General features: G+C 49.7%; 3 protein-coding genes across 3 annotated transcripts in view; 1 reads left to right on the forward strand and 2 right to left on the reverse strand.

Annotated features, from left to right (window-relative positions):
• The window catches only part of LOC142850117 (sororin-like), a 92,098-nt gene that overhangs the window by 41,726 nt on the left and 33,927 nt on the right, over positions 1 to 16,445 (forward strand). The gene's annotated exons all lie outside the window — the stretch shown is intronic.
• On the reverse strand, positions 8 to 3,342 carry Sac3d1 (SAC3 domain containing 1). Its single transcript, XM_075973231.1, has 2 exons — positions 2,551 to 3,342; positions 8 to 595 (listed from the first exon to the last, which is right to left on the reverse strand). The coding sequence occupies exons 1-2, from the start codon at positions 3,314 to 3,316 to the stop codon at positions 99 to 101; spliced, it is 1,263 nt and encodes a 420-aa protein (XP_075829346.1). The 5' UTR covers positions 3,317 to 3,342; the 3' UTR covers positions 8 to 98.
• On the reverse strand, positions 3,768 to 14,843 carry Snx15 (sorting nexin 15). The gene is made up of 8 exons (XM_075973230.1): positions 14,610 to 14,843; positions 10,278 to 10,313; positions 9,970 to 10,090; positions 8,059 to 8,174; positions 7,807 to 7,954; positions 7,414 to 7,557; positions 4,936 to 5,193; positions 3,768 to 4,306 (listed from the first exon to the last, which is right to left on the reverse strand). The coding sequence occupies exons 1-8, from the start codon at positions 14,706 to 14,708 to the stop codon at positions 4,215 to 4,217; spliced, it is 1,014 nt and encodes a 337-aa protein (XP_075829345.1). The 5' UTR covers positions 14,709 to 14,843; the 3' UTR covers positions 3,768 to 4,214.

Genomic DNA, 16,445 nt, shown 5'->3' on the forward strand with positions numbered 1-16,445 from the left:
TAAAAAGTTCATGTAAAACGCCATCCTTTTATTGTTTGGGAATCATGAAGAAGAGCCCCAGGTGCTCTGGTCCAATCCTTGGTGGAGATCCAACCCTCTCAAGCTGGAGGTCCAGATCTCTGCACGTCCCTGTCTTCCTCTGCCATGACCACCTCCTCCAGGGTGCACCCCTGCAGCTTGCTTCCCACTAATGTGTGGCAGGTACCAGGGGGTGGGAGTCCCTCCTCAGAGTAGCGCCCCCTCAGGAACACAACTCTGTCCTTATCTAAGGTCAGTCCATGGGCCCGACACAGATCCTCTGCTTCGTGGAGTCCATCCAGGGCCAGAAGGTGTACTATGAAGTCCAAAGGCAAGGTCTGTCCTTTAGGAGTGCTCAGGGCACGGGACAGGCGGGCCAGCGCTTTGCGGCGGCAATAGCCAATGTGTCCCTGCACCGCGCAGCTCTGTAGGTAGGGCAAGGTGCGAAGCAGGCGAAACAGCCGGGCATGGTTGCCTTCACGGAAGGCAGCGTCAACAGCCAGGGCAGTTTGAAGGGGTCGGCAGGCACGAAGGGTGGCAGGCAGCTGTAGAACCTCCTGCAGGGCTTCCACAGAGCCTGAGAGCAAGAAGCAGAAAGGAACAAGAAGACTTAATATTTTCTAGATCAGGCCTACCTCACGTCCCACCCCCTCCAGCTCGTTTCTAGATCTTGGTTCTGCCCACTTGTCAACTCCAGTCACGTCTCCTGGAGACGTTAACCTACTTCCTCTCTGCTCCCAACAGAGATGCAGCCACCTGACCCTTCTCTCAAAGAAGAGACCTCTTTCAGCTGCAATCCTTACAGAGGGGAAGTGGGCAGTGTTTTACATTCCAGATGGGGACACAGGCTGTCTTCAGGGTTCCTATTACTGAGACAAAACACCATGACCAATCGCAAGATGGGGAGGAGAGGGCTTATTTGGATTATACTTCCAAATAGCTGTTCATCACTGAAGGAAACCAGGGCAGGATCTTGCAAGCAGGAGCGGATGGATGCAGAGGCCATGTAGCGATGCTCTTACTGGCCTGCTCAGCCCGCTTTCTTTTTTGTTTTTTTTTTCTTCCCCAGTATTTTGAAGCTGAAGATTCCCTGTTTTTCAAGATAGGGCTTCTCTGTGTGTAGCCCTGGCTGTCCTGAAACTCTCTTTGTAGACCAGACCAGCCTCATACTCCCAGCGATCTACCTACCTCTGCCTCCCGTGTGTGGTGGAAATTAAAGGTGTGGGCCCCTGGCCGCTCAGCCTGCTTTCTTATAGAACCCAGGACCTCCAGTCTAGGTAGGGCATCACCCACAATGAGCTGGGCCCTCCTGCACTGATCACTAAATGAGAAAATGCCTTACAGCTGATCTCATGGAGGCATTTCCTCAACTGAGGCTCCTTCCTCTCTGATGACTCTAGCTGTGTCAAGTTGACACACAAAACCAGTCAGTGCAAGGGCCAAAATAAAGGCTTACTTGAGGCTGTACTAGAGCTCAGGCTGACCCTGCTAGACCCAAGCCTAAGCTTTCTGCCTTAGTTTCCACTGTCTAGGCTGTAGTATCAGAAGGGTTTTGAGTGCTGCTGTTACATTTCTCTATCTGGAAAGGTCATTTTTTTTTTTAGACAACTCTCTTCATTTCCAGGAAATTATGCCCACTGGTACCTTGGGCCACTTTTGTAAATTAGTGAGTTTAAGAGCCATCCTGGGGATTGGAGAGATGGTTCAGTGGTTAAGAGCATTGGCTGTTCTTCCAGAGGTCCTGAGTTCAATTCCCAGGAACCATATAGTGGCTCACAACCATCTGTAATAAGATTTAGCGCCCTCTTCTGGCCTGCAGGCAGAATGCAGGCAGTGCACTGTATACATACTGTTATGCATGACAAATAAATCTTTAAAAAGTCACTGTGTGGGGCTGGAGAGGTGGCTCAGTGGTTAAGAGCATTGCCTGCTCTTCCAAAGGTCCTGAGTTCAATTCCCAGCAACCACATGGTGGCTCACAACCATCTGTAATGAAGTCTGGTGCTCTCTCCTGGCCTGCAGGCATACACACAGACAGAACATTATATACATAATAGATAAATATTAAAAGAAAAGTCACTGTGTGTGTATGATCCAAACATACTGAATTCACATATAAAATCAAAGAATCTGCCTGCCTCCGAGTTGGGATTAAAGGCGCCTGCCACCAGGCCCTTTAATAAATGATTTTCTTTTAATAAATAATTCATCCACAGAAAAGACTTTTAGCAACTTCTGTCAGATCCATTCATGGGCCAGCCCACTGAGTAGTTTTTATGTTTTCAAAGTGCTTTCTAGGCCAACTCTCTCATTACTAGTCCACCTCCCTTCAGCTCTATCACGGAGGAAATAGCCCAATTTGGGACTGACAAGTCGGATGTCCCAAGTCGGGACTCGAGGGCTCTTCCGACCTGACTTTCCCAAGGAGGAGCTATTGCTGAGTGATGCAAGCAGCCACGGTCCTAAGCTACACCTCGCCACTGATGCTAGAACTCTTCTCCCCCCCCCCAAATCCTCGGATCCCCAACTCACCCAAATTGTAGAGCAGAAAGAGGCCCTGGAAGGTGGCCTGGCGGGGGTGCGGGGCGTCGCCCCTCGCGTAGCAGCGCCGCAGCGAGCCGAAGCTCTCCTGGACCTGCGTCTGCAGCAGCACCGGGTCCGCGGCTCCGCGCGCCTCTTCCGGCCGCAGCCGCGCCACCACGGCCAGCAGCGTGGCCAGCGCGGCCTCCAGCACCGCCGCCGCTTCCGCGTCGCCCACGCCCTGCAGCGACAGATCCAGCCGCACAGCGCGCAGACGGTCGGCCACGAAGCCCACCACCTCCGCGCACGACGCGTCGGCGCGGCCGGCCACCTCGGCGGCCAGGTAGTGCACGGTGGCTAGGAGCACCGGGGGCGGCCGCAGCAGGCCGGGCGGGGGCCGGGGCTTGCCTGCCGCCGGCCGGCAGTACTCCTTCACGGCGCGCCGCGGGTCGGCTCGGGGCGCGCTCCCACGGCTTCCCGGCTCCACCTCCAGCCGGTGCAGGCGGCGCTCGCGCTCGCGTCGGACGCGCTCGGAGGCCGGGCACATGTCCGGGCACAGGCCCCTCGGCAGCTCGCAGCCAGACATGGCAGGGCTGTGGGGAGACGACGCACGCTCAGCATCTCGGGGCCGGCGGACGCGGGGCGCGGCATGCTGCCGTGGGCTCAGGGAACACGCGCCGGGCACAGAGGGGCTGGCCTGTCCCCGCTCATCCAGGTTTCCCGGGCCTGGCAGCGAACGAACTCTCCCGCTTCGGCGGGGTTCAGTAACGCCTCCCATAATCCACCGCGCCTGGCCTTCGCATTCACGCCCCCCTCCTTAAGTCGTCCCATGATGCACCAGTCCAGTGATGAGGCCACACCTCCTCAGATCTGCAATTCAGTGAACTTAAGCTTTTGGGACTTGGGGCACTCGAAATAGGTAACCCTGCTTTGCGTATCTCTCCATTATCTCTTTAACACCCAAACTAGTGCCATGGGCCTGTCAGTCTTTATTGTTTCCCTGGCGATATCCTCGCTAAGCGTGTTGTTTTGAGACTGGGTCTCACTTTGTAGCCCGTGCTGACTGACTTTGATTGAATTCAGTAGAGATCTGCCTGCCCTTACCTTCCGAGTACCAGGATTAAAGGCGTGGACCACAACACTCAGACATGATTTTCTAGACACAATTTACTCAACTCAGTTGGTACAATGTAAACTCAACCATAGACAGTATAAGCAAAGGGACCTGGTCATGTTCTGACTCATTTTTATTCACACACATTTAAATTTTATAAATTGGTCCAAGAATCCTTTTCCTTCTAACCAACCATTAACAAAAAAACAAAACCAAAAAAACAAAAACAAAAGGAAAAACCCTTGTAGCTTGACGGCCTTACAAAAAAAGGCAGTGGGCCAGGTCTGGCGCAGACTGCAGGCTGCAGACCCTGGCTCTAGGTGGGTGAGCTGACAGATTTGTGGCCCAGATGCCACTCACATAAAGCAGAGACTGGCGGGACCGGAAGTTCAAGTCTGATTCCAAGGAGGCAGGCAGGTCAAAGCTGAGAAGTCTTTGCTTTTCTCATACTTGATCCAGTTAATACCGACCCTGGGTTACAAGAGCAGGGAAACAAGACCGGGTCCCAAGGAAAGAAGGGAAGGCTGGCAGTGCTGGAGTTGACATCCCAGGAAGGGTGCCCTCAAGGCAAGTGCGCTTGGAGGGTCTCGGCCCGCCTCAGGTACTCAGCTGCCTTCTTCTTCACACCTTCCCGGCGGGCAGGGGATGGGTCACCTGAGAGAGCAGAAGGCCCAGTCCCTTCAGAATGTACCTCCCCCTGCCCTGGCTCTTTCCCATTTTATGTGGCTGTTAAAAAGGGAAAGAAAAGGGCTGGAGAGATGGCTCAGAGGTTAAGAGCATTGCTTGCTCTTCCAAAGGTCCTGAGTTCAATTCCCAGCAACCACTTGGTGGCTCACAACCATCTGTAATGGGGTCTGGTGCCCTCTTCTGGCCTGCAGGCATACGCACAGACAGAATATTGTAAACGTAATAAATAAATAAATAAATATTTTAAAAAAAAAAAGGGAAAGAAAATTCTGCCCAAGGTCTCTGTGAGAAATGAAGGCTCCTGGACCTTCTTTGTTTTCTTAAAATACTTTGTATGTGTGAGGTCAGTGGTGAACCTCAGATGTAGGTCTCCTTCCATCATGTCTGTTCTCTGCTGCACATGCTAGGCTCACTAGCGCTGTTTCTGTCTTTGCCTGCCACCTTGCCATAGGAACACATGGTCCCTGAGCATGCTGTCGCATGCCTCTGTGTGGGTTCTGGGCACTCTAATTCAGTCCCTCATGCTGGCACGACAAGCACTCTACCCACTGTGCCATCTTCCCAACAGTCCCCGTCTTCCTTACCGCCATACTCACCCGAGACGCCCTGGAGCAGGATGTGCACCCCATCTTGGTAGTTTTGGAGTGCAGCGGCATAGGCGCCAGCCTTCTCTTTCCGCAGCGCTTGAGTGATGAGCTCTGTGGCCTGGCTCAGATAAGCTGGGGCAGGTTCTCCATCTTCAGCCTCTCCCTTCTCCTGTCCTCCTGGCTCCCAGGGTTCCTGGTCCAGCCTTTTGGACTGTACCTCCATGGCTGCTAGCTCACTGGTGTGGGTGGGGCTAGTGCCTGTACTCTCTATAATAAAACAGGAAGGATTCAAGCCAGACAGGCCTTTCCCAGGGTCCAGCCCAAGCTTATTTTGTTCATTAGTTTACCAAACTGTCCCCACTGGAGGTGACCAGAGCCTGGAAATACAGAATTCACTTGAGTAGAGCAAACCAGTTGCGTTCTGTTTGCTTGGTCTGGCTGAGGAGCTTTTGGAAAGGCTGGTTTATCATTGCTGTTGCACACACGAGCAAGCGCAGGCATGAGTGTGCTGTGGCACCCATGTAGAGGCCAGGGAACAAGTTTTGGGAGGGTTTTTTTTTTCACCCTAAGTGGATTCTGGGGATGGAACTCAGGTTGCCAGGCTCATGAGACAAGTGCTCTCAACCCGAGACTTACTGACCCATGGCCTTGAGCTTCTGGTCTTTCTGCCTCTGCCTGTCTAGTGCTGGGATCCAGCCATGTGCCACTTCACCTCTTTTATTTGTTTTATTAAAGACAAGGTCTCACTATGTGGGCCTGGCTTTTCTGTAATTTGCTATGTAGACTAGGCTGATCTTTTTTTTTTTTTTTGGGATTTTTCGAGACAGGGTTTCTCCGTAGCTTTTTGGTTCCTGTCCTGGAACTAGCTCTTGTAGACCAGACTGGCCTCGAACTCACAGAGATCCACCTTCCTCTGCCTCCTGAGTGCTGGGATTAAAGGCGTGCGCCACCATCGCCCGGCAACTAGGCTGATCTTCAGTTCACATATCTGCCTATCTTTAACTCCCTGAATGTTGGGATCAAAGGTATGTGCCACCATAGCCAGCTTTTTTATTGAAAAAAAGTATTACATGGTGCTGGAGAGATAACTCAACAGTTAAGAGCACTGGCTGCTCTTCCAGAGGTCCTGAGTTCAATTCCCAGCAACCGCATGGTGGCTCACAACCACCTATAATGGGATCTGATCTCTTCTGGCATAAAGTCAATAGAATACTCACATACATAAAATAAATAAATAAATAAATAAATGTAAAAAAAAGAAATGTTTAAAGAAAATATTACACTTATGTGTGTGTGTGTGTGTGTGTGTGTGTGTGTATGTGTGTGTAGGTTGGAGGGCAACTTACTGGAATCTGTTCTGTCCTTTCACCACATGAGTCCAAGTCGTTAGGCATGTTGGCTCGTATCTTTATCCACAGAGCCATTTTAAAGGCCCTTGTTTGAAATAAAAGCTGGGTGGTGGTGGCGCCTTTGATCCCAGCACTCAGGAGGCAGAGGCAGATGGATCTCTGAATTTGAAGCCAGCCTGGTCTACAGAGTGAGCTCCAGGCCAGCCAGGTCTACAGAGTGAGTTCCAGGCCAGCCTGGGCTACAGAGTGAGTCCCAGGCCAGCCTGGTCTACAGAGTGAGCTCCAGGCCAGCCTGGTCTACAGAGTGAGTCCCAGGACAGCCTGGGCTACAGAGTGAGCTCCAGGCCAGCCTGGTCTACAGAGTGAGTTCCAGGCCAGCCTGGTCTACAGAGTGAGCTCCAGGCCAGCCTGGTCTACAGAGTGAGTCCCAGGACAGCCTGGTCTACAGAGTGAGCTCCAGGCCAGCCTGGTCTACAGAGTGAGTCCCAGGACAGCCTGGGCTACACAGAGAGACCTGTAAAGTGCACTAGACATTGAGTCCAGGACTCCATGCACGCCAGCCAAGCACTCTATCAGCTGAGTCGCGTCCTAACACCCCGCTGTGGTCACAGCGTGAAGTGGGTGAGTTTCAGGGTAAGGAAAGCTTCATTGTCTCTTTGCTAGGATTTGGAGTAGGAGCTCAGTACCCTGACTCTGATGGTCCCCAGGTCACCATGGGAATTCTAGTGCCTACTGCCTTTCAGGACCTTACTGGGGCAAGGTCCCATTTTCTGTGTGTTTAGTTTGCTTGTTGAGACTATGTAACCCTCCCTGACCTGAACTGTGATGTGGACCGTGCCAGCTTCGAATTCATAGAGATCCTCCTGCCTCTGCTTCTGTCTCTCGCATGCTGGGATTCAGGGCGTGTGCTACCATGGCCAGCCGCAGCAGGCCCATGAGCAAGGACACTATGATGCTGTGCTACCCAGGTTCTGCTCAGAGAGGAGGGATCAGCTCTTTTCTCCACAGCTGCTCAATATTTTTCATGGACATGGAGGCTGCCACCTGGCTTCAGGGCAGCCATGCCAAGGGGCTTACAGAGATGGCATGTACTCCCTTCCTGCCCCTTAGCTTCTCACACCCAACACCTGCTCCTTACCCTCTTTGGAGTAAGGGTCAAAAAGGGCAAGTTCGGCGTCAGAGAGGGGACCTCGGGCTGGGGAGCTGGATGCTTCCTCAGTGCTGCCACAGCTGAAGAGAAGATCCAAGGCCTCCTGGGCAGGACTAGACGGCAGGGGATCCACTGAGGAGAAACCAGGGGAACATTAATGCCTGCACCTACTGCTTCTCAGCTCTCAAAACAGAATCTCTGTCTTGAGTAATCCTTGTAGCAACCAAGGGTACAGACAGGCCACTATTAGGTTTGGGTGTATTTGACAGATTAGCAAACCACAATTCAAAAAAAAAAATGACCTGTCCAGAGGTGTCCCCAGGAGAGTGGTAGAACTGCCCACCCTATACTTCTCCCTCATGGGGAGGACCTGATGTATACCTGGTACATCCAGCTCCTCCTGGCCCCTCCTTTCTGCAGGCAGTGGCTGGAGGAGCCGGGGCTCATCAGGAGGTGGTGTGGGGATGAGAGGGGGTGGCAGGATGCGCAGGTCCCTGGACACCTCAGAGGGCCGCGTTACCTCTCCACCCTGCAGGAGACAAAGTCCAGCAGGGGTGAAGAGTCAGGGGTGCAGCCAGGGAGGGAAGCGGAACAGGCAGGCGCTAGGGAAGTGGGGAGAGCAGATGGATTTACCCGGAAAAACTCCTTGAGCTGGGGGCTGTTGTTGAGTGCAGGGATGGGTACTGTGAAGCGCAGCAGGTCCTCTGCACCCTTGCGCCTCTCTTCAATCACGGAGGCTTCAAACCGCCCTGCAGATCCCGGACAAGAGAGCAGCAGTGACCATGGGGCTTCTGGGGAGAAGCCCAATGTCCTGGCTCTGCCTGAGAAGTACTAAGCAGCCTGCTGGACTCCCCATTCTCCCACTAATCTCTCGCTCCTCCTGCAGGCATCACCCTCCCTGTTCACTCTTTCTCCAGATGTGTAATGAGCACTTGCTTTCTGCTGGCTTCAGGTTAGCAAGAGAAACAAATTCCCTGTTCTCAAGGGTATCATACCACAGACAAGGAGGCAAGGCATGCAAGTTTGTCTGTTTTTAATGACAATGTCTCATTAAATAGCTCTGGCTTCTGGCTAGCCTGGAACTTGCTATGCAGACCTCAAACTCAGAGATCTACCTACTGCTGCCTTCTGTGTGCTGGGATTAAAGGCATGTGCTATTATGTCTGGCAAGAAAGGCCTTTTGAGCCAGGTAGTGGTGGCGCACACCTTTAATCCCAGCACTCGGGAGGCAGAGACAGGTGAATCTCTGTGAGTTCGAGACCAGCCTGGTCTACAGAGCAAGTGCCAGGATAGGCTCCAGAGCTACAGAGAAACCCAGTCTTTGAAAAACAAAAACAAGGGGCTGGAGAGATGGCTCAGTGGTTAAGAGCATTGCCTGCTCTTCCAAAGGTCCTGAGTTCATGGTGGCTCACAGCCATCTGTAAAGAGGTCTGGCGCCCTCTTCTGGCCTTCAGGCATACCGACAGAATATTGTATACATAATAAATAAATATTTTAAAAAAAGAAAAACAAAAACAAGCAAAAAAACAAACAAAAATAGATCATTTGAGGAGGCTTAGATGTAATCAGGAGAAATGAAAAGTTCAGAGAAGGGAGGCAACTTGCCTAAGCTTACAAAGCAAAAGGCTGTTTCACTGCTGGGCATACTGACCACACACCTGTCAACCCTGTACTTGGGAGGCTGAGATGGGAGGACCATCAGAAGGTCAAGGCTAGCCTGGACAACATTTGAGAACTTGCTTCAAAAAAGCAGGAAAAAAAAAGCTGGGTGTTGTGGGGCCTTTGATCCCAGTAGGAGTTACATGACAGCCAGGGCTACAAAGAGAAACCCTGTCTCAAAAAAACCAACCAACCAAACAAACAACCAAAACCCAAAAGAAAACAACAAAACCCAAAAGCTACAGCCCGAGAAATCTAACTCCCACAGTCAGTGTGCTGGGAGCACGGCCTGCACCACCTCAGTCCTCATGATGGTCTCCTCGGCCTGGCATGACCTGCCAATAACTTTTCACTTCATTGCATAGGAGCACCCACATGAGTCTGAGAACTCTGGTGATTAATGGGTTAAAGAACTCCTGGTTCTTTGCTATAAAAACTAGCTTGGTTCTGGCACTCGTGTTCTCCCCTGACTCTCTCCATGTGATACACCCTGAGGCTGTGCCAGCCACAGAGCCATCAGCAGATGTGGCCTCTGAACCTTGGACCAGAGCCATAAATCAAAATAAGCCCCCATTCTGTATAAATAAGGCATCCAGTCTGTGGTATTGTTACTGCACAGAAAACGGGCTAAGGCTCAGACAAAAGCCCTCTACCTCGCTGAGCCTCATCTTCATGGAAATTGTTAACAACCCAACACATAAAAGCGGGAGGTTGCTCTGACCTCAGTTTCCCCATATCTCAGTAAGATTATCTCAGTAAGCCCATCCAGTTTTCCAAAAGTCTGTTCAGGGTAGCGGACCACACTCACCAGCCTCCACCAGTCCAGGTCCCCTTTGCCTAAATCTGCCTGCATACTGGGGTCAGGGGTTCAGATACAATACTCACCAAACACCTGAGCACGGGGGAAAGCCGGAAACTCTTCTAGCCGCCGGAAGAGGTTGCGGTGAGTATAGGCCAAGTCCCCATGCAGCTTACGGAAGTCACTGTATCGCTTCCAGACTACAACCTGTAAGGTATGTGAGACTTGACCTGGGCCAGCATGGATGGAAAGTAACCTTCCCATGCGCAGTGTGTCCTAGGGGCTGAGAAGGACAGCACACACCCTCTCCAGCACAGGCCAGGGAAGAAGGCAGGTCCTTGAATTTACCAACTGTCCCTGAGTGATGCTGGATCTGTATACCCAGGAGCCTTACCTCTTTGATGTCCTCTGGGTCCTTCTTTGAGATGAACTGAAAAAAGAAAGGCGAGAGCCAGGTGAGACTGGAGCCTGACACCCAGTCCTGCGTTACCCTCCAAGTTGAGGGAGCCCTGAGACCTCCGAATCCTGGAGATCCTGGATTTAAGGTGTTTTTTTTTATTTGTTTATTTTTTTTATTTTCAAGACAGGGTTTCTCTGTAGCTTTTTGGTTCCTGTCCTGGAACTAGCTCTTGTAGACCAGGCTGGCCTCGAATTCACAGAGATCTGCCCGCCTCTGCCTCCCGAGTGCTGGGATTAAAGGCGTGCGCCACCACCGTCCAGCTGGATTTAAGGTTTTGAGTAAGTTTTCTTTTTGGTTTCTGGACATACGGTCTCCTGTAGCCCAGGCTGGCCTCACATTGGCTGTGTAACAGAGGATGGCCTTATATTCCTAACACTTTTACCACTGCTTCCTAGGTGCCAGGACTATAGGTCTACACCACTAGATTCAGATATTTTATTATTTATTTTTGGTACTAAGGATTGAACTCAGGATTTCTTGAGACCTAGGTTAGCACTCTTCCATTGAGTTACATGCTCAGCTTCTTGAGAAAAATTTCTGTTATACACCTGTATCTTCATCTGGGAAATGTGAGGATACTAGATTTCTGTCTAGGAGCTGGGCTATGGTGGTGCACATCTTTAATCCCAGCACTTGGGAGGCAGAGGCATATGGATCTATGTGAGTTCGAGACCATCCTGGTCTACAAAACCAGTTCTAGGACAGCCAGAACTGTTACACAGAGAAACCCTGTCTCGAAAAAAACCAAAAACCAAACCAAAAACAACAAAACAACATCTGTTTAGATAGCCCCATACTTTATGTTTTTCTTTTTTTTGAGTCAGGGTTTCCCTGTGTACCCGTGGGTGTCTTAGAACTAAGTCTGCCAACCAGGCTAGAACTCAGAGATCCACTTGCCTCTGCCTCCCAAGTGCTGGACTTAAAGGCATTCGCTACCACCATCACCCACCAAATTTATGTTTTTTTAAGTTGGTCTTTTTTGGAAGGGGGGGCAAAGTCTCCCTATGTAAGTCTGGCAGGCCTTGAACTTGCTATGTAGATTTGGTTGTCTTCAAACTCACGGAGATTTGCCTGTTTCTGCCTCTTGAACGCTTGGGAGTAAGTCATGTGCCACCAGGCCTGGCTCTCTATAGTGAGATATTTGATTACACTGTGAACAGATGTGTCACTGTCTACGGATGTGTCACTGTGATTAGTTTAATAAAAAGCTAACCAGCCAATACGAGGCAGGAGTTATAGGTGGGACTTCTGAACAGAAAGAGCTCTGGAAAAAAGAAAGTGGGAGTTGCCAACTGGATGCAGAGGAACCAGGACAAGCAAGAGGAGAGGTAAAAGTCACAAGCTATGTGACAGCTGCTCATAGATTAATATAAATGGGTTAAATTTTTTGTTTTTGTTTTTTCGAGACAGGATTTCTCTGTATAACAGCCCTAGCTGTCCTGGAACTTGTTCTATAGCCCAGACTGGCCTCAAACTCACAGAGATCCACCTGCTTCTGCCTCCTGAGTACTGGGATTAAAGGCATGTGCCACTACCGTCCGACTAAATGGGTTAATTTAAGTCTTAAGAGCTAGTTAGAAACAAGCCTAAGCTATAGGCCAAGCTTTTGTAATTAATAATAAGTTTCTGTGTCATGATTCGGGGGCTGGCAGTCCAAGACAGCCTGCTGTAGCTCTCTGCTTCCATTCCAGTTCCTTCCTGGGGCCAAGTCCTGGTATTCAGAAAACAAAGAGCTCCCCACTTCTCTAAAGAAACAAGAGTCTGTCCTGGGGTCCAGTTCTTTGTTCAGGGAGCAGCCCCGAGGTCACATACCCATGAAGACAGAAGCAACACTAGGCTGGGCACTCTGGCAGAGTGAATTGGCCTGAGACAGAAGGAACACTTGGTGTGCACTGTTATGTTTCTGGAAGTTGTACAGCAAATGTACAGTTTGAAATCGATAAGTTTTCAAAACATCCTTTCTGTTTTCTAGACCTCAGCAAGTCAGACATGATTAAGATGCCTATTTAAAGGCTAAGGATGGGGACTGGAGCGATGGCTCAGTAGGTACGAGCACATCCTGATCTTGCAAGGACCAGAGTTTAGTGCCCAGAAGAGCACCCACGGGATCTGATGTGCCTTCTGACCTCCACAGCCAACCACACAGAGTTCTGATATGCATTCAACAAACATACGCATCAATTAAGAAAAAAAAGAAAAGGGGCAGGCTAGATGATCCAGCAGTTAAATGCATTTGCTGCTCCAGCAGAGGGTCTGAGTTTGGTTCCCAGCACTCACATGGCAGATCAAAGTCATTTCTAACTCCAACTCCAGGAGAGTCTATACCTTTAGAAACTTTGAGCTCACCAGACATGTACTTGGTGCACATACATACATGCAGGCAAAACACTAATACATAGAAAATAAAGGGGGCGGTGGTGGCGCACGCCTTTAATCCCAGCACTCAGGAGGCAGAGACCAGCCTGGTCTACAAGAGCTAGTTCCAGGACAGGCTCCAAAACCACAGAGAAACCCTGTCTCGAAACCCCCCCCCCAAAAAAAAAACCAAAAAAAAAAAAAAAAAAAAAAGAAAATAAAGGTAAATAAATAAATCTGGAGCTGGAGAGATGGCTCAGAGGTTAGGACACTGGCTGCTTCTCCAAAGGACCTAAATTTTATTCCCAGCACCAACATGGGGGGAGGTACACAATGGCCTGTAATTCCAATCCACAGGGATCCACTACCCTCTCTGTCCTCAGGCACTGCATGCACAGGGCACAGATATACACGCAGATAAAACACCCATATATGTAAAATATAACTAAAAAAACTAAAAGATTTTTAAAAATTTAAGTAAATAAGCCAGATGTTATCTGCTTTTTAATCCCAGCACTCGGGAAGCAGAGGCAGGCCTGGTCTACAAAGTGGGTTCCAGGACAGCCAGGACTGTTACACAGAGAAATCCTGTCTTGAAAAGAAAGAAAGAAAAATATTTAAGTAAATAAATCTTCAAAAGACAAGGAGGAACAGGGCGTGGTGGCACACAGGATCCCAGCACAGAGTGTGGCCCAGATCATCTTCAGCCACACGGTAAGTTGAGAGGGGTACGCATGGTACATTTGTCTGGCATCAGGGTTCAATCCCTAGCACTGAAAAAAGGAAAAAAATATATGCATGTGTAATGCACTGTGACCAGGTCTAAAAAGCTAAGGGGAGACGTGTGAGAAAGGGTTATAAATGCTTTGGAATCCTTCCTCCCTCCAGACATCTTCCTAGGGACAATTACTTTGGTTTTTTTTTTTTTTTTTTTTTTTTTGGCATGAGGAAAAAGAAGTTCTTGGGCAGAAGCGCAATCCCCAGACACCCAGGATTCTGACTTAGATCGCCTTGGGAGTTTTTATGTGTTTGCCTCCTAACAGCTGACCAGTGCACTAATCAAAACAGTTGCCTAGCTGGAAGGAGGCACAAGAAAGCGAACACCGGCTTCTCCCGCCGGAGGCCTCCATGGTTACAGGCCCGGTAAAATTCTAAAGGCATTCTTTCATGATGATTTATTTTTACAGTTTCCACCATGCCCCTCTCTATGTGCTCATTTTAAGTATTAGTTACAAACACGAACTTCTGCTTTTATTTACTTCCTGAGACAGTCGTGGAGATGGAGACTTTTTCAGTCCTTTTGGATTGCGTGAGCTTTTTTAAACCACACAAACACATATTTTTCAATGAAAAAAAGAACGCTTGGAAAGGGCTTTTATAGTCGGGCATAGCGGTTGAGCCTCTAATCCCAGCACTCTCTGTGTCTTCGACGCCACCCTATTCTACATAGTGAGTTCCAGGACAGCCAGGGCTGTGTAGAGAGACTCTGTCTCAAAAAAAAAAAAAAGAAAGAAAGAAAGAAAGAAAGAAAGAAAGAAAGAAAGAAAGAAAGAAAAGGAAAAAGAAAAGAAAAGAAAAGGGGGGGGGCTTTTATGTATCTAACAGAGCTAATAACCAAAAGTTACTCCAAGTGATTAGGGAAGGACCGCGTCCAGATAGCTTTAGCAGTAGGGCGGGGACGCCAGCCTGGCCCGGCAAGGGGTACACGTCCACGTCCACCGGCTTTAAAAGTGACCTCAGCCCCGCCCCAGGTGGTGAGGAACCTTACGTCTCCTGCCTCAGGCTGCTCTTAAAGGGGAAACCCATTTTTGCAGGCCCAACTGCGACCTCCCTACAGCTCTTTGCCTTTAAGGCACCACACGGGTCTGGGCTGCTTAAAAGGGCGAGGTCTCCCGCTGAGTCCCACCTCACCTGCGCGGTTACTTTGTACTCCGTGTAGCCTTTGGGGTGGGTCCTGGGGTCTGAGACGGTGTAGTGCCGCAGGAAGTCATCCTTTGCCTGGCGCGACATGACAGCGAGCTCGCGGCAAGCTCCTCCTCCTGCGCGTCGTCCTGTCCCCGCTCCGTGTGTTCGGCCAGCTGCCACGGCCCGGCTCGGGCCTGCGCCCTTCTTCAGGTCCAGGGACCTTGTCGCAAGTGACACAGCTGTTCTTGGCCTGGGGGCGTGGTTAAGGGAGTGTCTGACAAGTTCTAGGTCATTGGTAAAGCGCAGATCTAGGTAGAGAATAATTGGCTGGTTGTTTGGGGAGGTTTTACCAGCAGACCTCATCTTGGTGTGTAATTGAACCCACCTCACCCCAACATAAACCCTACTTACAGATCTCCGAAACTTCTGCCCCGTTCCTCTTCTTTACATTCATTTAAGCCTCTTTTTTTTTTCCTTTCGAAATAGGGTTTCTCTGTGTAGCCTTGGCTGTCCTGGAACTCACTCAGTAGACCAGGCTGGCCTTGAACTCACAGACCTCGGCCTGTTTCTGCTTCCTGCTCCCTGTGTGCTGGGATTAAAGGCTTGAGCCACCTCCTAGCTATTTTATGAATTATTTTGAGCCACGGTCTCCACTGTGTTGCCAAGACTGAACTTTTGGCCTGAAAACATCCTCCTGCCTCAGCCTCCTGAGTATCTGGAACTACAGGTTCCAGCCATAGAGCCTAACTCACCCAATTTTCATTGCGTTCAAAGTGTGCCAGAAGAGCCAAGTTAAATTCCCTGCATCCCTGTGAGCAATTGGCTGGGTGATTGACATTTTCTGATGCTGAAAAAGTTGGATCATGGGCTGGAGAGATGGCTCAGTGGTTAAGAGCACTGGCTGCTCTTCCAGAGGTCCTGAGTTCAATTCCCAGCAACCACATGGTGACTCACAACCATCTATAATGAGATCTCATGCCCTCTTTTGGCCTGCAGGCACACATGGAAGGAACTTGTATATATAATAAATAAATCTTTAAAAAAAAAAGTTGGATCATGACAGAGGCACTGAAGTCACAATGTTTAGAGCTGTTTGGATTCCCCATAACTGCTTTATATTTGGGGAAGGTGGGAGGTACCCAGGTTGGCCTCAAACTCACTATGTAATTGAGGATAACCTTGAATTTCTTTTCTTTTTTTTTTAAAATATTTATCTATTTATTATGTATACAATATTTTGTCTGTATGCCTGAAGGCCAGAAGAGGGCACCAGACCTCTTTACAGATGGTTGTGAGCCACCATGTGGTTGCTGGGAATTGAACTCAGGACCTTTGGAAGAACAGGCAATGCTCTTAACCACTGAGCCATCTCTCTAGCCCTAACCTTGAATTTCTAATTCTCCTTCTACCTCCCAAATGCTGAGATCTGGCAAGCATCTGTTATAGGATATTTTTTCTTCTTCTTCTTCTTTTTTTTTTTTTTTTTTTTTTTTTTTTTTTTTTTTTTTGGTTTTTCGAGACAGGGTTTCTCTGTGGTTTTTTGGAGCCTGTCCTGGAACTAGCTCTTGTAGACCAGGCTGGTCTCGAACTCACAGAGATCCGCCTGCCTCTGCCTCCCGAGTGCTGGGATTAAAGGCGTGCGCCACCACCGCCCAGCTTGTTATAGGATATTTCTACACTGTGTGTAGGTGTATTGCTGTGATTGGTGTAATGAAAGGCTGAATGTCCAATAGCTAGGCAGTTGGTATAGGTGGGATTCCTGGGGAGAGACAGGAAGAGGAGGAAGAATCTAGGCACACGTGCAGGAGATGCCAGAGGCATGGAGAGGAAACAGGAGGTGAA

This window comes from Microtus pennsylvanicus, chromosome 5, assembly GCF_037038515.1.
Source record: "Microtus pennsylvanicus isolate mMicPen1 chromosome 5, mMicPen1.hap1, whole genome shotgun sequence".
Taxonomy (NCBI): Eukaryota; Metazoa; Chordata; class Mammalia; order Rodentia; family Cricetidae; genus Microtus; species Microtus pennsylvanicus.